The sequence below is a fragment of the Lissotriton helveticus genome, chromosome 8 (genome assembly GCF_964261635.1).
Source record: "Lissotriton helveticus chromosome 8, aLisHel1.1, whole genome shotgun sequence".
Lineage (NCBI taxonomy): Eukaryota > Metazoa > Chordata > Amphibia > Caudata > Salamandridae > Lissotriton > Lissotriton helveticus.
In genome coordinates, this window is record NC_136069.1 from 1,552,310,575 (window position 1) to 1,552,335,380 (window position 24,806).

The 24,806-nt window shown below is 46.7% G+C and overlaps 1 protein-coding gene across 2 annotated transcripts in view; it reads right to left on the reverse strand.

Annotated features, from left to right (window-relative positions):
• Nucleotides 1-24,806, reverse strand: part of FAM168A (family with sequence similarity 168 member A) — a 457,874-nt gene that overhangs the window by 247,550 nt on the left and 185,518 nt on the right. For both annotated transcript variants that reach the window (XM_078658557.1, XM_078658556.1), the window contains exon 3: nucleotides 23,124-23,211. In XM_078658557.1, coding sequence (XP_078514683.1) covers nucleotides 23,124-23,193 — 70 coding nt within the window. In that variant the 5' untranslated portion in view covers nucleotides 23,194-23,211. The remainder of the gene's footprint in view (nucleotides 1-23,123; nucleotides 23,212-24,806) is intronic.

The window sequence follows — 24,806 nt, forward strand, 5'->3', positions numbered from 1 at the left end:
GTGGCAGGACAGTTGGGAACTGACAGACGTATGGCGAGGGCAACATCCGACTGACCGGGATTATTCCTTCTTTTCAGGGTTACATGATTTGCATGTCCCATTGGATGCGATACTATGCTCCCGGGGTGTGCTGCCGTCCGTCACTGGGTCGGAATACCTATCGAGAACGATCTCGGACCATAATCCACTCTTGGTTCGGCTGGCGTGGGTAGCTGAGAGGCCCAGGGTCCCGACCTGGAAATTGAAGCCCGAGACTCTGGAGGACCCCCTACTTGGGGCGGCCCTGGAGGAGGGGATGAACTTGTATTTCGCGGAGAACGAGGGGACGGCGGCCACTAGGGCCATAGAATGGGACACCTTTAAAGTGGTGGTGAGGGGTATCTGTATCAAGGAATACGTAGGAGTGAGGAAGGTGTTGCTGAGCATCTAGATAAGGCGGACGCCAAGCTGAGGGAGGCAGAAAGGGGGCGGCCCGGTCACCCGGATCTCCAGGAGGCGCTTTGCTCGGCTAGGGAGGAGGTGGCCATTGAAGTGGAGAGGAGCGTGCCTTTGATTATAGACGGTACGTGCTGCGATCCCATGTCGACGGAGATAAATCGGGCACCCTTCTTGCCTGGCTCCCGAACCCCACTAAGCGCTGCTCTCCCATACCACAGCTACAGGATGCAGCTGGCCTGGTACAGCACACTCAGCTGGGCATAGTTGATGGATTTCAAAAATATTATGAGGGCCTATATAAGAGTACCCCAGGCGACCGGGGGAAATTGGCCGAGCCTTTTTTGGACGGCCTGCTACTACAGAGGCTGGGGGAGGAACAGGCGAAGGAGCTGGGGTCGGATATCGAACTAGGGGAGATTAGGAAGGCGGTGCGGAACATGGCTCACAACAAATCGCCGGGGATAGACGGGCTACCCATAGAGTTCTATAGTAAATATTTGGACGTCTTGGCGCCGCGGCTCCTGATCGTCTACAGAGAGGCCAAGGCAGCGGGCCGCCTACCACAGTCCATGCGGGAAGCACTTGTAGTGCCACTACTGAAGCCCGGCAGGGAGGGCAGTGACCCCGCGTCTTACCGGCCGCTCTCTATGCTCACTGCCGATTACAAGATCTTGAGCTCTATCCTGGCGACGAGGCTCCTGCCGCATATGCCGGGACTGGTGCACGAGGACCAGAACGGTTTCATACCGTCCCGTAACACCACGATCAACGTTAGGCGACTTGTCCGCCTCATGGACGAGCTGGAGGGGGGGGGGTCGGATCTGAGCTGGTCCTCTCGGTTGACATCGAAAAAGCTTTCGACAGCCTGGAATGGGACTATCTCTATGCGGTTATGGAACGATTTGGTCTGGGAGCTGGCTATATCCAATGGACACGGGTCCTATACGCGGAAGCGATAGCAAGGGTACGAGTAGGGGCGACGGTGTCCCACCGCTATCCGGTAGAAAGGGGCACCCGCCAGGGTTGCTCCCTGTCTCCGCTTCTGTTCGCGCTGGCTATCGAGCCCCTAGCGGCTGAGGCCCGGACGGGACGGCACTTTCTCGGGGTTCGTGCTAGAGACGGACAGCAGTTCATCTCGCTATATGCTGATGATTTGCTGATGTTCCTAAACGACGGGGCCGCGGATCTAGCGGGCGCAGAGGCACTGCTGGAGCGGTTCGGCACATTGTCGGGTTTGAAGGTTAATTGGCCCAAGACGAGCTTGTTCCCGCTACGGGAGGGAGCTGCTCGGCCGAACCACCGGCCGGCACTAGCCTGGGAGCCTGCCTGCATTAAATACCTGGGGATCCACATTTACCACAAGGCGACGGACTTGCTCGAGGGTAACTTGGGGCGATGTGTGCGAGGACTGAAGGGCTGTATGACCTTCTGGGCCACGTTGCCGCTCTCAGTGGCAGGCAGGATATCCTTATTGAAGATGGTCGCCCTGCCGCGGTTATTGTACTACTTCCGCACGCTTCCAATCTGGATACCTGGCTCCTTCTTCCGGCAGCTCCGATCTCTGATCACAACGTTTATCTGGGGTGCAGGGCGGTGCAGGGTGGCGCTGGCAACGCTCACCCGCCCGAAGGATGAAGGGGGACTAGCGGTGCCGGACTATGAGCTTTATTATTTGGCGGCCCAACTGCAGGTCTTCACGCAGGAGGTGGCAAGAGTATATCGGGGCCCGGAAGACGGAAGGCTACAGGGAACGCCCCGCCATGTTTTGGCGTATATCACCCTTCAACAGCGGATTGACGGTCGAGACTTAACATTGGAACAACGCACGTACCGTCAATGTTGGAATCGAGTGCAGAAGAGGGCGGGAATTCGGCGCCCATATGCTCCAGAGATCCCTCTGGGTATGCCAACGGCGTTGCCACATGGAGGTGACTGGTCGCACCTACAGCGATGGGAGGAGGCGGGTGTGCAGGTGATTGGGGACCTTTACGAAAATGGAACGTTACTCCCGTTCCAAGCACTGCTGGAGCGCTTTGACCTCCCGAGAGGGGGATTTCTCCTTCACGCGGCAGTGTGCAGGGCAGTACAGACCCACTGGGGAACGGAGCTAGAGGAACCTGCGACGGCAGCAGCATGCCAATACACCATGATGTCGGCGGGTACAATCAAGGCGGTGACGTGCCTCTACAGTAGAATGGTGCGAGAGAATCTCCCTCCTCTCGCGTCGCTGAAGGCCAAGTGGGAGGAGGACCTGGGTAAAGACATATCTGACACGACGTGGGCGCAGATAGTGCGCAGGGCTCGCAACAGCACGAGAAATGCTAGGTTCCAACTTATCCACTTCTATATTCTGCATAGGGCGTATATGACCCCGGGGAGGATTAGGAGGTACTTTGGAACGATAGAGGCGACCTGCCCCCGTTGTCCGGAAGAGGGGGTTGAATTGGTGCATATGCTGTGGGCGTGCCCGGCCCTTCGGGAATATTGGCAGGCCATAGGTGACGTGTTGAACGAGGTTACTGACAGGACCATCGCTTTTGGCCCGGCGGAGTGTCTCTTGCATTGGTTCCCTCATACCCCCAAAAACAAACTCACGAGCAAGTTTATAGATATGGGATTGATGGTGGCTAAAAGAGAGATCACTAAGCACTGGAAGGCGAGGGTGGCTCCGACTCCCAGGCGGTGGCTGCAAGAATTTCTGAAATGGGCGATCGCCGACAGCACACACAGGTACCAGCTAGCGCGCAGGACCCCTAGCCAGGCAGCGACTGAGACAGCGACTTCATGGGAAGTGATGGTGCAGGCCCTTAAAGATAGCGAGGAGGACGAGATGGAGGAGGCCCCTGATGCGGAAAGGGTGGAAGGGGCAAGCTGATGACCCAGGGGCAGCAGGAACACATGGTCGACAAAGAACGCACACTGGAAACATGGGAACGACCGCTGCCAGGGCCCTTAGACAGGTGGTGGGGGGGGGGGAGGTGGGGCTGGGGGAGGTCACCGGTTTAGCTCAGGGGGTGGGGGTTGGGGCTCATCGCGTTGGTTAGATGAGGCATAAAAAGTAGTCATGCACACACTCCTGTAGCTAACTACTCCTGCACCTTTAGCATCAGGCATGGGGGAGCCGCGAACTTATTGCCGCCCAACCCCCGGGTTGTGGGCACGCAGGCTGTGTATGAGGCATCAGGAACTATTACGTAACGGCTCATTGTAACTGTGATGTATATTTGTGATTTGGCCTGTTTTGGCATGACTGCAATAAAAACTATTTAAAAAATAAATAAATAAAATAAATAAAAAATAACTGAAAACGAAAGCACTCATTTTTGTTCCCATCAAAGCTAGCAGAAAAACAAAGGCATTTGGATCGACGCACTGTAAATTCAGAACACTTAACACCATGGGTCAAATTCAGCAATCTGTACTCACACTAATCAGAAGTGAAAAATTATTTTTCAGGGAGGAGCCTCCTATAGCATTTTTTTAAATTCTTTTTAAACCAATGTTTTCCACATAGGAGCGTCCAATTAAAAAGGTGTTGGTAGCCAACGTATTGTAGGAGTATTCATTGTATTCTGGTCACTGAAGTCGTTTTGCTTGAAATGAATGAATATTTTTTTCTCAATAGATTTCTGAAATCATTCTATACTATGTGTATAAGTGCAGGAACACTTATGCACAACTCTTGCTCATCAGAGGAACATTGCAATTATGATATGCTGAATTCTGTGCAGCTTTCCGAAATCAATTACCAGAGTCCAAGGAGCTTCGCGCTGTGCTTAGGTTGGAGATCACTCTCATTGCAAATGTCAAAAGAAAACTGGACTGGTATTTTAAAAGCCTGAGACTCCAAAATGTAAATAATTAATTGACAGATACAAGCTGGCCATGCTCTTGAAGAGAGGAATTATTCAAAATGAGGTTTGGTGAATAAGCCTTAACAGGCATGCCCTTGACCACACCCATCCCTTTACCTGGCTCTCTTGGTCAATATAAATCCACAATCACAGAACCTTTCACAACTTTAGGAGAACTTAGCAGTCTTCCCCCTCGAGTCTGGACAGAGGTGAAAAATGTATGTCAAATTTGACAAAGAAACAATGGTGCTGCTTCCTGACCTCCCCAGTGGAAACAACTGGCTGAATTTCCTCTCAAATTAAACTAGGACTATTTTTGTTTGTGCCAAGAACCGTGTTTTTGTAAGCATTATAACCAAAAGACTATAAAAGGACTGTATCCTGAAAGAAAAGATTTGCCCTTATTCTGTCTCCACCACACATCACATTCATAAAAGTGCTGGTCCAGCAATGAGACACATTTGCTAACCGAGTCTGCAGGGAGTGGTTTCTGCCTATGATGCTCTTCCGCAAGCCATGATTCACCCAGCATCTTGGTAAGAGATTAAATCGTGAGGAGTATTTCTGTCCATTTCTGTATGTATTGCACTGGGATGATGCAACAGACTATTAGTGTATTTCGGAGAAATTTGAATGAAAACATTTCATTGAAAAAATATTTAGTTGAAAAGCAAAATAGCAGTTTCATGCAGTTCATTAAAATTAGGGTGACAGTTGGCAAAACATTCAGAAGAAGTCAACGAAAGAAAATTACGAAACTACCGACGTGATACTATCGATTACAAATTAGATGAAGTATATAATTGGGCTGAAGTATATGCAAGAAGAAGACAAAACCGCCCCTACACACAACAAACGGATACTTCCTCCTCAGACACTGATGGTACATCAGATACATCTAGAAAAAGACCCACTGCACCAACACCTACAGTAAGTGCCTCTACATCTAGCCAGTCTTTTTTAGGAGAAGGCCCCCAAATAAGAGACGACCGAGGAGATCAAGAAGAAAGCCTAGAACAAGCGAAGGAGAAAGACCTCCCGCAAACGCGGAATGCAACCACCAGGAAAGACAGGAAGAAGAATCGATAGATAATCTGGTAATTAATATCTCGGATACTAACCTCACTAAACTTCAAATGAAAATTCTTCAAAAGGGGACATCATTCGTACCCACGGCACACACCAACCAATTGGAGGTTAACATCAGTCTGTTTAAACTCATGAGAAAACTCAGACTTCGCCACTTTTTTTCCAACATTGTAGGAGAACAACAAGCTAATCAGGAAGACTCGTTAAAAGGCCTAACTACCAAAAGCACATATATGGCACCCATAAGCCATAAAACCTTGGATCTATTTGAGCAACTGGTGAGACAGGATTTAAACAAAATTAATTACCGAAGAAAAAACAAAACGAAAAACCTCACGCAGAAAGAATATGCTATTCTGAAGAACATAGCGGATAACCCGAATATTATCTGTCAGAGAGCGGATAAGGGTGGCGCTCTAGTCATAATGAACAAGGAATACTATCACTCACAAGCTAGAGAACATCAACAGGATGAAAATACATATATGGAACTCAATGCTAATCCCACGAAAGAAACACAAATGGTTCTCCAAACCATTATTGCAGAGGGCATCTCAAAAGGATGTGTGGATGACAAAATGAAAAAATACCTCACCACAGACTATCCGAAAACACCCAAATTTTATTTGACACCCAAAATTCATAAAGATCCAGTTAAACATCCATGTCGCCCCATAGTATCTACCTGTGGAAGTATCCAGGAACCAGTGGGAAAATTAATTGACAAATATCTGCAACCATACGTCATCACAATGAGTTCTTATGTCAAAGACACCACGGACTTCTTAACCAAGCTTGATAACATAAAACTCGCACCCAATGAAGCAATAACTATGTGTACCATCGATGTTCAGGCGTTATACACCTCCATCCCTCATCTGTTGGGGATAGAAGCTGTAGAAGAAGCACTACTTCATATGGAATATGAAGAAAACATGAAAGTATTTTTGTTGGAATTACTCAATTTCACCTTAATGCATAGTTTCTTCAAGTGGGAAGATACATGGTACTTACAGAAGTCGGGAACTGCCATGGGAAATCCGGCAGCTCCTTCGTATGCTAACATCTTTATGCACCAATACGAAAACAACCACATCTTACAAAAAGAACAATGGCAACAAGGCCTACGTCTATATCTGCGATATATTGACGATATTTTTATCTTGTGGAGTGACACTGAAGAACATCTAATTTCTAACATTCAACAACTGAACCTTGTTGATCAAAGGATACAATTTACCTACACCATACATGACAGCCAAATCAACTATCTTGATGTAACTATTAAAAAAATAGATGGCAAAATCGAGACTACCCTGCATACCAAAACAACTGATCGGAACAACTTATTAGCGTATCAGAGCTTCCACCCGATGCCACTCAAACAACACCTTCCGTACTCTCAACTTCTTCGAGTAAAAAGAATCGTCTCAGACCCGGAAGAATCAAAGACGCAAGCACAAACAATGCTTAACAAATTCAAAAAAAGAGGATATCCAGATGAAGTACTACAGGGAGCACTGGAAAGATCTAAGTCCAAAGACAGAAAAGCTTTATTGACAGCACAAACAAGCAAAAAGGCCAACAGAACTACATGTGTCAGCAAATATTCCACAGCTAGCCCACAGTTCAAGAAAACCATCAAAAGGCACGGGCGTATTCTACAAACTGAACCTGATTTCTACAACATATTTAGCGAGGAACCAATATTCGCGTTCACCAGAGCAAAAAATATAGGAGAAATCATCAAGAAACCAGCGGTGAAAAAAACCCCACACAGTATATAAAGGAACAACCCCTTGTAGAAATTGCAGCAACTGCAACAACATTATGGAAGGTAATACCATTACCCACCCTATGAGAGGCAACAAAATCAGGCTACAGGTAAATGGTACATGCGACACCAAAAATATCATATACATGATAAAATGCCCATGTGGTAATGCCTATGTTGGACAGACAGAGCGTAAACTCAAAACTAGGCTAACGGAACACAAAAGCAATATAAGAACTAAAGTCTTAAAATCAGCTCTTGCCACCCATTTCATTGAACATAATCATCAGATTAACCAAATTAAGGCTTGCATACTAGAAGTAGTGGAAAAAAATGAAGAAACTGACAACAGAAAAGCCTTACTAAAACGTGAAAATCACTGGATATACCATTTACAGATTTGCGCCCACATGGAATTAATGAACGAACAGAATTTAGCGTTTATTTATAATTTGTTGATGTCATTCATATATACGTAACACCACAGTGCTGTGCATGTATTTATAAATTGCATGTGATGATTATCGTATTATTTAAACTTATGGTATACAGTGGTGATTACCTTCTGAACACTGGCCCTTTAATGACAACGCGCGCATTTAATAAGGAACAACCCATTTCACATACGTCACACGCCAACTTTGTAGCAGAGAGAGCGGCGGCTCCTAACGCGAGCTCGATACTTTGTAACAGCATATTCCGGTAAGAATCCTGGCCGCATTAGATGCAAGTAAGCGCACATTGATGTTTGACGTGCCTCACCGCTACGCGTGTGTTGCACACTAAACTCTTAGGCGAGGTTTAGCGCTAAAACGTATAGTTATGTTTAAGTTTTTTTTTAAAAACGGTCCACATCACCTTGGACAAGACGCTATGGCGTTTAAGTGTATTTATCTGCACTCTATTTTTGCCGCGAACAGCCCACATTGTAGAAGTAACCAGTTATATATTCAAATTAGACCATCGGTTGATGCGTTCAGTTCAGAAGTTACTTATGTTATTCCTTAGATATACATCATGTAGTAAATGCGTAAATGCAGGGTAACATCATGGTTATAAACCACGTTATTGGAAGTTAATAACATACATTACAGGTTCTTTGTAATCTGAGAAGTACACATAGCATGATCCAAGTTAACTGTTTTGTTAACACCATTTCGTATTGTTGAATCATATCGTGATGGACACAATTTTTGTTTCACAGATTTCCCTGATGAAGGCCCCAGGCCGAAATGCATTGGAATATATTACTTTGTTTATTCGAAAAACAAATTGGATGTAAAAAATGCATATATTGAACATATGCAATTTCAGATGAAAGAAACTACACTTACTAAATGAAAAACTTACAAGTATGAATAAAATACTTTAAAGACTCAAGAAAGAAAATTGATTTTGTGAAAAAACTTTATTGTTCATATCTCAGCTGACAATTCAGCACACGACAGTCAGTGCCCTAGGAGACACTTGCACTAGATAGTGCCAGTGCTACTTAGTGAGTTGGGAAATATGGTCACAATCAGACTCGAAACAGTGTTAGTTTACAGTTTAAAAATATGGGTAATTGATAGGGCCTTGGAAAAGGCATATGGTCACTAATGAGGTAAGGGTATGTTTAGGACAGCGTTTCCCGGATTGGGAGGGGGTTGTGATCCGATTTTTGGTGGTTTGCGAAACGTCCAAGCAATAAATAAAGATACCATTAAATTCTGTATTTATCTTGTCGTATTTGCTGCACTTCAAAGACATGGGTCCAAAAATTGCTGCTGATTTTTTTAGCATGGAAATTGGTGTTTACAAACTCTTTTTCACTTTGCAGTTACAGGCAGAAAAGTAAAGTGAATTATGTGACAATCATATTGAGGAACAGGGAGTGTGAAGGGAAAGGCTAGAATTTTTTTAACAGCAAAATGTAAATGCCTGTAAATGCACTGTACACATTCAGCAGTTAAGGAAGCAAAAAATAATCTTTTTTGTGCAATTCTGAAGGGTGATGGATACAAAAATGTTAATAGGGTAAAAAACAATCAAGGCACTTTACTTGGTGATGCACAAATGCTAAAAATTTATTGAAACCCGATTTGTACGCATTATCATTCGTGTGCAATATACTTTTATCAATAAAACTGTAGGTCTGTGCAAATTTAGAGGCCATGCCAAAGAAAAATGCGCTGTCTGTTAATGTGAGAAGTTGGCCTGATGTGCAGTGCTCACTATTCTAGTGATCACTATATATCAGTCCAAACAACCCTTATTGATGATTGGTTGTAAGTCAACCTTATAGACCAGCTATCCTAGTAGCATGGATACGAGCAGTCTAAGGCTAAGACTCTAGAGGGCGTGTTAAGCCAGCTGTTTTACCATCACATTACCCCTTGAACACCCAGTGAAAGGACACCACACAAGCTGTTATGAAAATAAACAGTGTATTTATTTATAACAAGACTACCCTGGCTCTTTATGAGACAGGGAGCTAAGCACACAACAAAACTCTTACGAAAATACTTAAGTTAGCACGTTATACACAAATGCCCGAGGGGCACGAAAAACCATATACTCTAAAAGTGGAATGCGAATTACTAGCAGGTAAGTAACGATTCTCAGAGGCTTTGGGATCGCTAGGACTAGACTACTGAACCTTTAGATTACTAGCAGGAGGCCTAGGGAACTCGGGTGCAGAGTGTGCACTCTCACGCGGGATGCGGGACAAAGTCTATGGAAGCTAGAATTCACAAAGTTAGTGTTCACGGGCGAACCCGACCTGGTAGGGAGAAAACGACAGTGGATCCTGACCCTTGGATAGTGAGGCTATGCTGGGACACCGAAGTGCCGAAGTTACCTAGCCCAGGGGCTGCAGCTGCATAGGTCTGAAAAGACGTCGGGGATCTCGTTGCCGGACCAGGAGCCTGGAAGGAAGAAGTTGCTGGCAGGCGACCAGTGAAGAAAAGTTCGATGGATCCAAGCCTGGATCAAGGAAGATAACACCTGAAAGCAGAGGGGACCAAGTTCGTGACTACTAGCCAGTAGTCAGTGGGCACCAGGAGGGCACCGGATGGTAGTCACCTCGACTAGGTGAGTGGGCGACGCTGGCTCTGCAGATCTCACGGACCAGGAGGCGTTGTCGGCGACCAGGATGGAGAGGCGAGCTGTCCCACGATGGATGAAGCTGTCGGCGTCGAAGTCACCCAGGATTGGGCAACAAGCCTTGGCTAATTCAAGCCCACGCGGTGGACTCAAAATGGCGTCTTGAGTGGACCAGGAGGGTCCGGGGTGCTCCTCTTCTGGAAGGGAGCAAGGGCCAGTCTGGAGCAACCAGACCAGCAGCAGAAATGTCGTCGGGCGTCGTCAGGAAGGCCACAAGCCAGCGGGCTAGTAGCCAAACAACGCGGTGAGCAGCAAAAAGCAGAAGGGCCCCACGCAGATCGTGGAGATGCTGGGGGGCTGCACTTCGGTGCTGGAGCTGCTCAGGGTCGGGGCTTCTCGGACCCCAAAGCACTCACCAGGAATTTACTCGGCGGGCTTGCTGGAAAGAAGTCGTGCAGTCTTGCAGATGGCCGGTCCCTTGAGGTCTCGTCGCACCCACGGTTCTCAGCTGGGCTGTAGAGGTCAGAGGTGCCAGGGAAGCCGGTTCTCGTCGAGCTGGGCAGTCGGATTCCGGAGGAAGGACTTGCAGCAGACCGCAGTGTTCTTAGATGGTGCCTGCGGATGCAGGGTGACTACTCCTTAGCCACAAGGGAGAAATCTTAGGAAGAAGTCTTGAGTTCCTTTCGTAGAAAGTAGTTTCAGGATTCAAAGATGATCTGATTTGGAAGGGGGCCAGTCTCTACCTTTATCTTGGAAAAGGGGGCTGGCACGCGACTAGGTCCTGCCCTAGGGGTGGGACCAGGAGGGGGGTGGTTACACCCACTTCCTTGGCGGGCTTTTCCCCAGCACAGGGTCTGGAGTGTCCCTGGAACTGGTTTGAGCCAGCCTATGCACAGTGAGCACCGGGGTGCCACGTGCAGTCACCTTCCTCTGAAGCCCTGCCTACCTACAATACACAAAACCCTGTCTGGGACGGTGCTGGCACCGCCCCTGGCAGGAAACCCTTTGTCCTTATCTCCTGCTCTGGGAGGACTCCCAGCAGCAGGAGGGCAGACTTGTGTCTCGGTGGCAGCATCCATTTTGTGGATGCTAAGGCTCTGTCTGACTTTTAACCGGGTTATAGGTTACATGCATGTCGTGTCCCTCTAGAAGGGTGGAATGCTAACCCCGTCGCCAGAATTGGCGAGGGGTTAGTATTCCAATTCGTATGACACCTTACTCGACATGTTTTGATAAAGCGATACCAGAGTTGGCATTTAACCGCGAGGATTATAATGCACTTAAGAGTATATGGTATGCGATATCATGGAAACGGCTAAGGGATGGATCCCGAAAGCCGCAGACGGGCTCAGCTCATGCCAGAGCACCATCTCACACGATTCCAAGCACTCTGCCTTCAGGATTGTTAAGGCCTGCCATAGGAGTGACTGATAGGAGATCTGCGTGTCCATTTTAGGGTTAGATATAGGTATACTATATCTAAAGCAAAGGGTGAGTACACCACCTTGCCCCAGCTGTCGTGCAGCCAGTTGTGTCAGTTTAGTTAGTCAGCCCAGGGGTGGCATAATACACGCTTCAGCCCCTGGGAGACTTCTGGGTGCACCTCAGCCCTGGGTACAGGGACTTGGAGAGGGCCCAGTGCCAATTCAGTACCTGAGTACAATTTGGATAGAGAGAACAGCTAGGCTGTGGGTCTGATTAGCAGGCCCACAGCCAGGGAAAGTCGTAAACCAGTGCAGCAAAAAAGCAAAAATCTGGGTGATCATAGGATTGCAGACCCTACTCTCCTACATGACCCCCCCCCCAAACTTTGGGACAATAAACTAACCTTGACCAGGTGAGTCTTCTTGCTCTAAGTGGAAATATCTGGAGAGCCCATCAGCATTGCTGTGATCAGTACCAGGTCTATGCTCCACTGTAAAATCCATCCCCTGTAGGGAAATGGACCACCTAAGCAGTTTGGGGTTTTCACCCTTCATCTGATTTAGCCACAAGAGGGGCTTATGGTCTGTCTGAATGGTGAAGTGAGTGCCAAACAAGTAGGCCCTCAGCTTCTTCAGGGCCCAGACCACAGCAAAGGCCTCCCTCTCAATAGCTGACCAATTTTTCTCTCTGGGTGTCAACCTTCTACTAATGAAAGCAATAGGCTGATCATTACCATCAAAATTCAGTTGAGACAGAACAGCTCCCACACCCAACTCAGAAGCATCTGTTTGGACAATGAATGGCTTGGAGTAATCTGGACTCTTGAGGATAGGTGCTGTGCACATGGCCTGTTTTAGGTCATTGAATGCTTTCTGACAGCTTGCTGTCCACTGAACTTTCTTTGGCATCTTTTTGCTTGTCAGGTCATTAAGGGGGGTCACTATGGACCCATAATTTCTGACAAACTTCCTATAGTACCCAGTCAGGCCCAAGAAAGCTCGAACCTGAGTCTGGGTGATTGGAGGAGTCCAGTCCTTGATGGCCTGTATCTTACTCTCCAGTGGCTGAACCTGGCCTCCACCTACAAGGTGGCCCAGGTATACAACCTGTGTCTGCCCTATCTGGCACTTTGTGGCCTTGATAGTGAGGCCTGCCTTTTGCAGAGCCTCTAACACTTTCCTCAGGTGGACCAGGTGATCCTCCCAGGTGGAGCTAAAGACAGCAATATCGTCCAGATATGCTGCACAGAAGTCATCCAGCCCAGTGAGGACTTGATTCACCAACCTTTGGAAGGTGGCAGGTGCATTTTTCAGTCCAAAGGGCATTACCACAAATTGATAATGCCCTCCAGGGGTAGAAAATGCTGTCTTGGGTTTGGCTTCCTCAGCTAACCTGATTTGCCAATACCCAGCTGTCAAATCAAATGTACTTAAGAAGTTGGCAGAAGCCAATTTATCTATAAGTTCATCTGCTCTTGGTATTGGGTGGGCATCAGTCTTAGTGACTGCATTGAGGCCTCTGTAGTCTACGCAAAACCTCATCTCTCTCTTACCACCCTGGGTGTGAGGCTTTGGCACTAGAACTACTGGGCTAGCCCAAGGGCTATCTGAGGGCTCAATGACTCCCAGTTCCAACATTTTCTGCACTTCAGTTTTGATGCAGTCTCTAACATGATCAGGCTGCTTGTAGATTTTACTCTTGACAGGTAGACTGTCTCCAGTGTCAACATCATGGGTACACCAATCAGTTTGGCTGGGTGTCAGAGAGAACATATGTCTGAAGGATTGCAGAACTTGCCTGCAATCCTGTTGCTGATGTTCAGTGAGGCTGCCACAAAAGACAACACCATCAACTGATCCATCATCAGGATTCTGAGTGAGCAGGTCTGGGAGAGGGTCACTCTCTTCCTCCTGTCCCTCATCTGTGGCCATGAGCAAGCTCATGTCCTTCCTGTCAACATATGCCTTGAGCCTGTTAACATGGAGCACTCTGAGAGGGCTCCTGGGAGTTCCAAGGTCCACCAAGTAGGTAACCTCTCCCTTTTGCTCAATGATGGTGTGGGGCCCAGACCATTTGTCTTTCAGAGCTGCTGGGGCCACTGGCTCCAGCACCCACACCTTCTGTCCTGGCTGGTACACAGTCAGTACAGCCTTTTGGTCATGCCAAGCTTTTTGAAGTTCTTGGCTGGCCTCCAGGTTTTTAGATGCCTTCTCCATATACTCAGCCATCCTGGAGCGGAGACCAAGTACATAGTCCACTATGTTGGTTGCAGGCTTTTTGAGAGGTCTCTCCCATCCTTCCTTCACCAAACACAGGGGTCCTCTTACAGGATGCCCATACAGAAGCTCAAAAGGGCTGTAGCCAACCCCCTTCTGTGGGACCTCTCTGTAAGCAAACAAGAGGCAGGGGATCAGGACATCCCATCTTCTCCTAAGAGTTTCAGGTAGTCCATGAATCATCCCTTTGAGGGTCCTGTTGAATCTCTCAACAAGCCCATTGCATTGTGGATGATAGGGTGTGGTGAACTTGTAGTTCACACCACACTCTTTCCACATTGCAGTCAGATATCCTGACATGAAGTTTGTACCTCCGTCAGAAACGACCTCCTTTGGAAAACCCACTCTGGAGAACACTCCAACTAGGGCTCTTGCCACCACAGGGGCTGTGGTGGTCCTCAGGGGAATAGCTTCAGGATACCTGGTGGCATGGTCCACCACCACCAGTATAAACTTGTGCCCTGATGCTGTCTGGGGTTCCATTGGACCAACAATGTCAATCCCCACTCTTTCAAAGGGAACCCCCACCACAGGTAGTGGTATGAGGGGGGCCTTTGTTGTGCCACCTGACTTACCACTGGCTTGGCAAGTGACACAGGAGCGACAAAACTCCTTGGTATTCTCATTCATATGGGGCCAGTGAAAGTGTGAGACAAGCCTGTCCCAAGTCTTTGTCTGACCTAAATGACCTGCAAGGGGAATCTCATGGGCCAAGGTGAGAAGGAAACCTCTCAGAGACAAGGGGATGACCAGCCTCCTGGTTGCACCAGGCTTGGGGTCTCTTGACTTAGAGTACAGGAGTCCATCTTCCCAGTATACCCTGTGGGCACCTGTGGCATTCCCTGCAGCCTCAGCAGCAGCCTGCTGTCTGAGGGGTTCAAGGGAAGGGCAGCTCAACTGTTCCTTCCCCAGGTCTGCTCTGGAGGGTCCCCCTGAGCCCAGAAACTCAACTTGATCAAGTTCAAGCTCTTTAGGCTCAGTTTCCCTCAGTTCTCTCAGATCAGCCTCCTCAGAGACTTGATCCTCAACCTGGGGCAAGGGGGAAGGCAAAGCCTTACCCTTGCTGCTCTTCTTCTTGGAAGGTGTCTGGTCCATAATTTCAGGATCGAGCACCTGTTCAGTGGGGCATCTTCTGGCCTGTGACCTAGTCACAGCAAGCACATGTGCTGGCAAGCCTAACATCTCCATGTGAGTCCTCTGCTCCACTTCTGACCATTGTGATGACTCCAAATCATTGCCCAACAAACAATCAACTGGGAGGTCTGAACTGACTACAACTTTCTTTTGTCCCTTCACTCCACCCCAGGAGAAAGCCACAATTGCCACACTATGACTAGTAGTGACATTGCTGCCATTGGTCACCAGGAAATCAGCACCTGGCATGATCTGTCCAGGGTCCACAAAGTTAGGTGTCACCATGGTGACACTGGCACAAGTGTCCCTATAGGCCTGAGCCACTTTTCCATTAATTAAAGGCGTCTGCCTGTATTTGCCCAAAGTATTGGGGCTTATGTCAGGGGTCAAATCTATGTCCCCTGTACAGACAAGGATAGCCTGAGTGAGTGTGCCAACTAAGTTGTCAGACCCCTCAGTTGCCAAGGTTAACCCAACTAAGGTCTTGGGAGGTACACTACCACTACTGACTGTACTAGGGGGTGCAGTTGCCTTAGGGGCTGTAGTGGTAGGAGTTTGTCCTCCTCTTTTGGTGCACTCACTAAACCAGTGAGATTTACTTTTGCAGTACTGGCACCACCTTTTTGACTGGCCTTCTTGAGTCTTCTTCTTCTGGGAAGCCTGACCCCCACCCTCTTTGGTTTGTTGGGGACCTGGTGAAGACTTCTGGTCATTTTGTTCACTCTTAACATTACCCTTCTGGTCTGCTTTCTTCTGACCACCCTGGTTCTGGTTCTGGTTCTGCTTGATCCTTGTCCTGACCCATTTGTCTGCCTTCTTTCCCAATTCTTGGGGAGAGGTCAGATCTGAATCAACAAGGTGCTGGTGCAGCAACTGGTTCTGACAATTGTTTAAAATTTGTTCTCTCATCATTAGATTATACAATCCTGTGTAATCTGTAACCTTGCTACCCAGCAACCAGCCCTCCAAAGCCTTAGTGGCACAATCCACAAAGTCAGACCAGTCCTGAGACTGAGTTTTCTGGGTATCTCTGAACAGCAACCTGTACTGCTCAGTGGTTAAACCAAACCCATCAACCAGTGTATTCTTCAGGACCTGGTAATTGTTAGCATCCTCCACTCTTGTAGTGAGGAGCTTATCTCTACCTTTACCATCAAAGGAGAGCCACCGTATAGCTGCCCACTGACTCTGGGGAATGCACTGCACAGTGCAGGCCCTCTCCAGAGCAGCCATCCATTTCTGGATGTCATCCCCTTGCTTAAAGGGGGGCACTATTTTAGTCAGGTGTTTAGTATCTAAACCCTTCTCTCTATCTCTTGGGAGATTGCTGCCACCAGTGGGTGCTAACCCACTCATCTGCTGCTCTCTAGCAAAGGCAAGCTTCTCTTTGGCCAGGGCAAGTTCTTCCCTTTCAATCCTCAGTTCAGCTTGTCTCATCCTAGCTTCATGCTCCCTTCTCTGAGGGGAAGTGAACCTCCCCTGTGGAGGATTCCTTCTCCTCTGAGAAGAGGCATTAGAGTGCAGAGATCTATTGGAGTCCCTAGAAAGAGATCTATCTCTCCTAACTCCAAGGTTAGGCCCACTTCGGGTTAGTACTGGGGGTCCCCCAGATCCTAGCCCAAGTAAGTCTAAGTTGGCCCTGGTTAGCCTTCTGACTACCTCAAGACCTTTGTCTACCTCATCCCCAGAGAGTTCCTCTTGATCCTCCTCCTCCACTGCAGTATCAGTGTTGGGGAGGTCTGGATCCCCAGAGGTTCCCTCTAAGGCTGGCATATTCTCATGTAACTGAGAAATCTTTCTGGCATCATATGTCTCTAAGAGACCTATCAGAAAGGGAATGGTGGGGTTAGACCCCTGCTTCAGTTTCCTGGAGACACAGATCTGTCTCATCTCATGAAAACTGAGAGCTGCATATCTTGAAGTGACCTGTGGAGGGTCAACACTGACCAGGGGAGTCTCAGTAGATTCTCCCTGGGTAGACATGATTTTCTAGTGAGGTGTAAGTGGTGCACTTACCTACACACTATATGTTTGCCTACTGATCCCTTGCTAGAGTTGTAGTTTAGGGTGTGCTAGGCCCTAGGAGCTACAACAGCTGGTTCAGTAGAACTCAGAGTATTCTAAGCGAAGTTATATGTACCTTTAGTACTTATGTGATCTTTCACAAGATATTCTTAGGATATGTGTGGTAAAACAACAGCAAGCTCAAATCCCAACCGCTGCTCACCAATGTGAGAAGTTGGCCTGATGTGCAGTGCTCACTATTCTAGTGATCACTATATATCAGTCCAAACAACCCTTATTGATGATTGGTTGTAAGTCAACCTTATAGACCAGCTATCCTAGTAGCATGGATACGAGCAGTCTAAGGCTAAGACTCTAGAGGGCGTGTTAAGCCAGCTGTTTTACCATCACATTACCCCTTGAACACCCAGTGAAAGGACACCACACAAGCTGTTATGAAAATAAACAGTGTATTTATTTATAACAAGACTACCCTGGCTCTTTATGAGACAGGGAGCTAAGCACACAACAAAACTCTTACGAAAATACTTAAGTTAGCACGTTATACACAAATGCCCGAGGGGCACGAAAAACCATATACTCTAAAAGTGGAATGCGAATTACTAGCAGGTAAGTAACGATTCTCAGAGGCTTTGGGATCGCTAGGACTAGACTACTGAACCTTTAGATTACTAGCAGGAGGCCTAGGGAACTCGGGTGCAGAGTGTGCACTCTCACGCGGGATGCGGGACAAAGTCTATGGAAGCTAGAATTCACAAAGTTAGTGTTCACGGGCGAACCCGACCTGGTAGGGAGAAAACGACAGTGGATCCTGACCCTTGGATAGTGAGGCTATGCTGGGACACCGAAGTGCCGAAGTTACCTAGCCCAGGGGCTGCAGCTGCATAGGTCTGAAAAGACGTCGGGGATCTCGTTGCCGGACCAGGAGCCTGGAAGGAAGAAGTTGCTGGCAGGCGACCAGTGAAGAAAAGTTCGATGGATCCAAGCCTGGATCAAGGAAGATAACACCTGAAAGCAGAGGGGACCAAGTTCGTGACTACTAGCCAGTAGTCAGTGGGCACCAGGAGGGCACCGGATGGTAGTCACCTCGACTAGGTGAGTGGGCGACGCTGGCTCTGCAGATCTCACGGACCAGGAGGCGTTGTCGGCGACCAGGATGGAGAGGCGAGCTGTCCCACGATGGATGAAGCTGTCGGCGTCGAAGTCACCCAGGATTGGGCAACAAGCCTTGGCTAATTCAAGCCCACGCGGTGGACTCAAAATGGCGTCTTGAGTGGACCAGGAGGGTCCGGGGTGCTCCTCTTCTGGAAGGGAGCAAGGGCCAGTCTGGAGCAACCAGACCAGAAGCAGAAATGTCGTCGGGCGTCGTCAGGAAGGCCACAAGCCAGCGGGCTAGTAGCCAAACAACGCGGTGAGCAGCAAAAAGCAGAAGGGCCCCACGCAGATCGTGGAGATGCTGGGGGGCTGCACTTCGGTGCTGGAGCTGCTCAGGGTCGGGGCTTCTCGGACCCCAAAGCACTCACCAGGAATTTACTCGGCGGGCTTGCTGGAAAGAAGTCGTGCAGTCTTGCAGATGGCCGGTCCCTTGAGGTCTCGTCGCACCCACGGTTCTCAGCTGGGCTGTAGAGGTGGGTAGAGGTCAGAGGTGCCAGGGAAGCCGGTTCTCGTCGAGCTGGGCAGTCGGATTCCGGAGGAAGGACTTGCAGCAGACCGCAGTGTTCTTAGATGGTGCCTGCGGATGCAGGGTGACTACTCCTTAGCCACAAGGGAGAAATCTTAGGAAGAAGTCTTGAGTTCCTTTCGTAGAAAGTAGTTTCAGGATTCAAAGATGATCTGATTTGGAAGGGGGCCAGTCTCTACCTTTATCTTGGAAAAGGGGGCTGGCACGCGACTAGGTCCTGCCCTAGGGGTGGGACCAGGAGGGGGGTGGTTACACCCACTTCCTTGGCGGGCTTTTCCCCAGCACAGGGTCTGGAGTGTCCCTGGAACTGGTTTGAGCCAGCCTATGCACAGTGAGCACCGGGGTGCCACGTGCAGTCACCTTCCTCTGAAGCCCTGCCTACCTACAATACACAAAACCCTGTCTGGGACGGTGCTGGCACCGCCCCTGGCAGGAAACCCTTTGTCCTTATCTCCTGCTCTGGGAGGACTCCCAGCAGCAGGAGGGCAGACTTGTGTCTCGGTGGCAGCATCCATTTTGTGGATGCTAAGGCTCTGTCTGACTTTTAACCGGGTTATAGGTTACATGCATGTCGTGTCCCTCTAGAAGGGTGGAATGCTAACCCCGTCGCCAGAATTGGCGAGGGGTTAGTATTCCAATTCGTATGACACCTTACTCGACATGTTTTGATAAAGCGATACCAGAGTTGGCATTTAACCGCGAGGATTATAAAGCACTTAAGAGTATATGGTATGCGATATCATGGAAACGGCTAAGGGATGGATCCCGAAAGCCGCAGACGGGCTCAGCTCATGCCAGAGCACCATCTCACACGATTCCAAGCACTCTGCCTTCAGGATTGTTAAGGCCTGCCATAGGAGTGACTGATAGGAGATCTGCGTGTCCATTTTAGGGTTAGATATAGGTATACTATATCTAAAGCAAAGGGTGAGTACACCACCTTGCCCCAGCTGTCGTGCAGCCAGTTGTGTCAGTTTAGTTAGTCAGCCCAGGGGTGGCATAATACACGCTTCAGCCCCTGGGAGACTTCTGGGTGCACCTCAGCCCTGGGTACAGGGACTTGGAGAGGGCCCAGTGCCAATTCAGTACCTGAGTACAATTTGGATAGAGAGAACAGCTAGGCTGTGGGTCTGATTAGCAGGCCCACAGCCAGGGAAAGTCGTAAACCAGTGCAGCAAAAAAGCAAAAATCTGGGTGATCATAGGATTGCAGACCCTACTCTCCTACAGTTAACGACAAAGCACTACCACTAGATGCTTTAGTTAAATTTAAAAAAAATCTGATGTGGATTAAAGCTAGGTGGGTTGCAAACGTTTATCACTCTAAAAATTGGGCTGTGGTTCTAAAACGTTAGGAAAGCACTGGTTTAAGATAAAGGTAGGATTCGGTTTAGCATCAGGTAAGTGTTAGGGCAAAGTTGAATATCGGAAATAGGTTAGTGTCATGGTAATGATGCTGTTAATCAGTGTGATGGGTAGGCTTGGGCTTAGCTCGGGTTAAGATTAAAGATCAGCAATAGCATTAGGTCTAAAGTCATTGCTGTGGTAACAGATACAGTTAATGTTAAGGTCAGGGTTGGGTTTATCGAAGAGTTAAGGTTTCAGTGGGATTTTTGGTCATGAAAATGGGTTGGGTGAAGAAGGGAGGTCAAGGGCCATGATTTAAGTAATGGTTAGGGTAAGGCCAGTTAAGTTTTTAGGTCATTCTAAATACATTTTAAAAAAGTATACAAATATACATTATTTCAAAACAGTGAGTAGCATTGAAAACGAATACTGTTTTACAATGAAAACGTTTTCAACTAAATAGTTTTCACTGAAATGTCCATCTCAAAACAAACAATACAAAATGTATTTCAATAAATTGGCTTTTTAAGAACATTTTCTCCAAAATGGCAGGTCTCCGACATAAAACGACTTACACTCATGGGGGAACAGAGTCTATACTGGCCTTATTAAGGTTATGGCGGGACCCACACTTTCATCGAGGAGACCGTAATAAATACTTTATGGTAAAGGATCAAGCTGAAAAGAACAGAATGGAAGAAAACAACCTTTACTTCTTATTTTATTTCCTTTTACCAAACCTAAACCAACTCTGACCATTGTCTGGGTTCATTCAGTATCAACTCTCCCCCTTCCAAGAGAAAGAACATCTTCTACCCTGCTTCTCAGACCTGGAATTGGTAACCTCATCTTGGACTGCTTCCTGCTGAGTTTATTGTAATTTATAGACCCAGATGAAAATTAGAGCACCTCTCAAGGCCCCCTTCAAAACAAGAATTTTCCTATTAGAACTGGCCTAACTAGGGCACAGCTGTGCCTGCAGGTATGTAGCTGTTCTTTCATTAATCCTTTTTGACTGTTTCTCTGCTAAAAAGGAGCTGCAAGGCAGGGTCCTAAGTCCCAAAATGGTTGCTCAGTATCAATTAACTAAATACAAATGCACTGAGCTATAGCACAAAGATGCCATAGAATGTTCCTTCAATTCAAGAAAAACAAAATAAAACTTATATCAGTTTGCAGTTCAGTAGAAATAAGAACTAAAAGCCCTTTTCATGACATGCTCCTCTAGTATTCTAACAAGGTAGGTGAAATCCCATCCTGGGAACCTTAAACTAAAAAGATATTGAAACTAGAAGTGCAACTTATGGCCACCCTTGTAGTCCGAGTCCTATATTCTTTCCAACTCTGAGAAAACCTGGTGCAATTCTCTGGCAGGAACAGAAGTGCTTCTAGAATGGTTAACACAACTTTAAATGGCGTTCTGTTAGAATAACACACGTTTACTCTTCTACGCTTTTGGCTATACCCTCTTCCTGTATTCACAATTTGTACCCACTTACATTCCCACCAAGAGATGACTAAACAAACATCACCAGTGAAAGGGAAGGTGGAACATCATAAAATACATTTCGTAGTCTAACATCAAACTATTTCTAGTCCATGGGAACTGATTTCAAAGTAGGACAAAACGAGGAAGGAGATACAACTGGACAGCGTGGCTTAAGACAAACCTGCTTCTTAGAACCTCCTAGCACAACTTAGCCTAGCTGCTAGAAGGTGTAAGGCGTGTACGAAATTCACGTAATTTACATGCGTGGCTTAAGACAAACCTGCTTCTTAGAACCTCCTAGCACAACTTAGCCTAGCTGCTAGAAGGTGTAAGGCGTGTACGAAATTCACGTAATTTACATCTCCGCAATGGCGCAAAATTTCAGGAAAATTAAGTGAAATTACTCAATTATGCGAAGCACAAACCTGGCATTTGGCTCTATATTTTTGTGTGAGATGCATTCTCACATCCATTTTAGATGCACGTAAGCATTTTGCGCTAAAATAATAGCACAAAAAATACAAGTGCCGCAAACAGCTACTCACTTTCTGGTCTTATGCATAGTTCCTTTGTTCTCGTGCTAAGTTTTTACCAAGAATGGCATGTAGTTACACAAATGCAGCATAATAAAGAATTTCACATAACAAGCAGAATGCGAAATAATGGAAGATTACACCAGGGTAATGGAAATTTCGCCCTGACCTACCTAAAAAACACATTACTTACAAGAGGCCTATAAAGCTTCCTAAAGATTGAGTAGCAATAGCAGTTACGTGGACATGAAATGACACAAATCCAGTCTTAGCTATGGCAGAGATTGCCTATGTACCACCCAGAGCAACAGAGGTAAACAAAGAAGTGGAAAAAGCTAAATTGCTACACAATTAAAAGGAGATGGCAATGCAAATCAGAATCAATCCATGGGATATAGCCACAGCGAAAGTGGGCTTTGTAATATGTGCAAAAAAGAACGCGTGCATGATACCAGCAGCGAACTGGTTATAGTGCAAAGCCAAGTTTGGTCTGCGTGCTACCAGGTTTCACAAGCGGAAAAAGAGGAACCCTTAAAATAGGACAGATATTGGAGGGGAAAAACCTTCCATATCAATACCTTCCATCCTGACATGAGGGAACACATTGTGTGTGCGTATATTAACTTGCCTACAGTGGGAACCAGTGATGTAAAGACTCTACAAACATATATTCCAGAAAATAGTCCCGGCGGACTCCTTTGCTTCACACAAGGAAAGCTCAGAAGTGGGAAACCCCACAAGGACTAATCATTCACACACATTTCATGATCTTCAACAAGCACTATGTAGGTCAACACAGACCTAAAATAGGAGCGCTTACACGCAGTCAACGACAACACAGAAGTTCCCATATCTATTTACAGTATGCAATGTTATATAGGACAAGTAGGTCAGAACCACCAAACAGACAGTAAATCAGGCTTCACAAAAAAGTAGTCATAGCAGAGAACCAAGCGAAAAGATTTGCAAACGTACCTGTGTAGGCCATGTTTTTAGGGTTTCCATAGGGAGCCCCTGGCTGGACGGGGCTGTAAACCGGGTTCATCGTGGAAGACTGAAAACTCTAAAAGAAGAAAAAAATAACTAAATCATGTGATAAAGAAATACGTTTCCATACATACTTCAATTATCTTTATGAACTATTTTACATTTCTCAACAATAATTGTTCATCTGCTGGCTTCGACGAAAAGTAGCATATAAAGAAAACAATAATTAAGATGATAAATAAATAGTGATGTGTAGGGTGAAGGGTTCAACCAAACCAAGAAAATGAGGACATGTATCTACTAGTTGGCTTTTCATGGAATAGAAACTTTTTCCGTCAGAGTGCAGGAATACGTTGCAAAGCATTGTAGGTCTCCTCCTTGTAAGTACAAAAACAATAGTTGATGGACAGAATGCAGAACAAGGTCATACATTCACCCCAGTACAGAGATCTGGGCCTAAATCCATTGTTTTTTTGCTCACCATGCCATTCCAGTTTGGACCCAGCCATATGCAAATCAGTCTTGACCCTGCACCCAATGAGAACAGACCAGCACGAACTGCGAGGCCAGGTCCCCCCTCTTCCTTGTAAGGTCAACCTTTTCAAGTCAATAAAGAAGGTCAATCTTTTAAAAGTATTTTGACCTTTTATAGTGCATGAAGACCAAAGCCAAAGAGCTCTTGTCTTGGACAGACCTCATAAAAACACACACATGGTGGTGGCTTTCAGTGTGAATTTCTAGGTTTGGCCAAAAGGAATACATATTTTGAGAACAGCAATAAAAATGAAAGCATAGTGAAGAATTAATTAATATACTCAACAAATTATGCAGTTGTAAAAGTGGAAGTTATAAGGCCTGCAGAGATGTGTGTCAAGTGCAGTGCAGACCACAACTGCTCCCCAATATCACAGGAGAAAGATTATTTAGCAAACCAGTCACTAATCAAAGGCATTCTTTAGATTCGATTTACATTTGCAAAACAAACAGCTGCCTAAACTGCCTTAAATACTTGTATGAGCATCAGCAAATGGGTGGAAGGCCAGTGTGTAATCAATGACACACTGAACACCTGGGTAAGGCACAAAATGTGGCATGATGCTGTTCTATGGTTGTCACTATTTTGTTTATAGCCCACTGCAAAGTTACAGGAACTTCTGTAACACTTTATTTCCTCTTTCAACACCGGGCAATGCAATAAATACACATCAAGGCTTACATTTCAAGTTCCAGAACTGCATGTGACATTACAGAGAGAATTGTGTTGTGTTTCTGCCACAACAAAAAGGGGCTACATGGAGCAGAGTTTCCTTTGAACATAAAGCGCTAGTCTGAGTGGTCAAGTAAAAGGTGGAAGGTGCAATTAAGATTTATAGGAACTTCAGCAGTAAATTAGTCTATTTCTGTAAATACGGTCTACCATTAGTTATCAATTAACCCAATGTAATGAACAAATGTGGGTGGCATGTGAATTTCTATGGAATTGTGATCAAGAGGTGGTGAATGGCTCACTTACTCAGCAGATCCAAGAACAAACAGATAGTAGATATTGCTGAAGCTCTGGCTTTAATGGATCACAATTTATATATTACTGGTGTGACCGCTGCATGTACACTGGATTTAGCAAGTCTTCAGATTCTGACATTAATAATAGTTCTGAAGCTTCCTTAATAT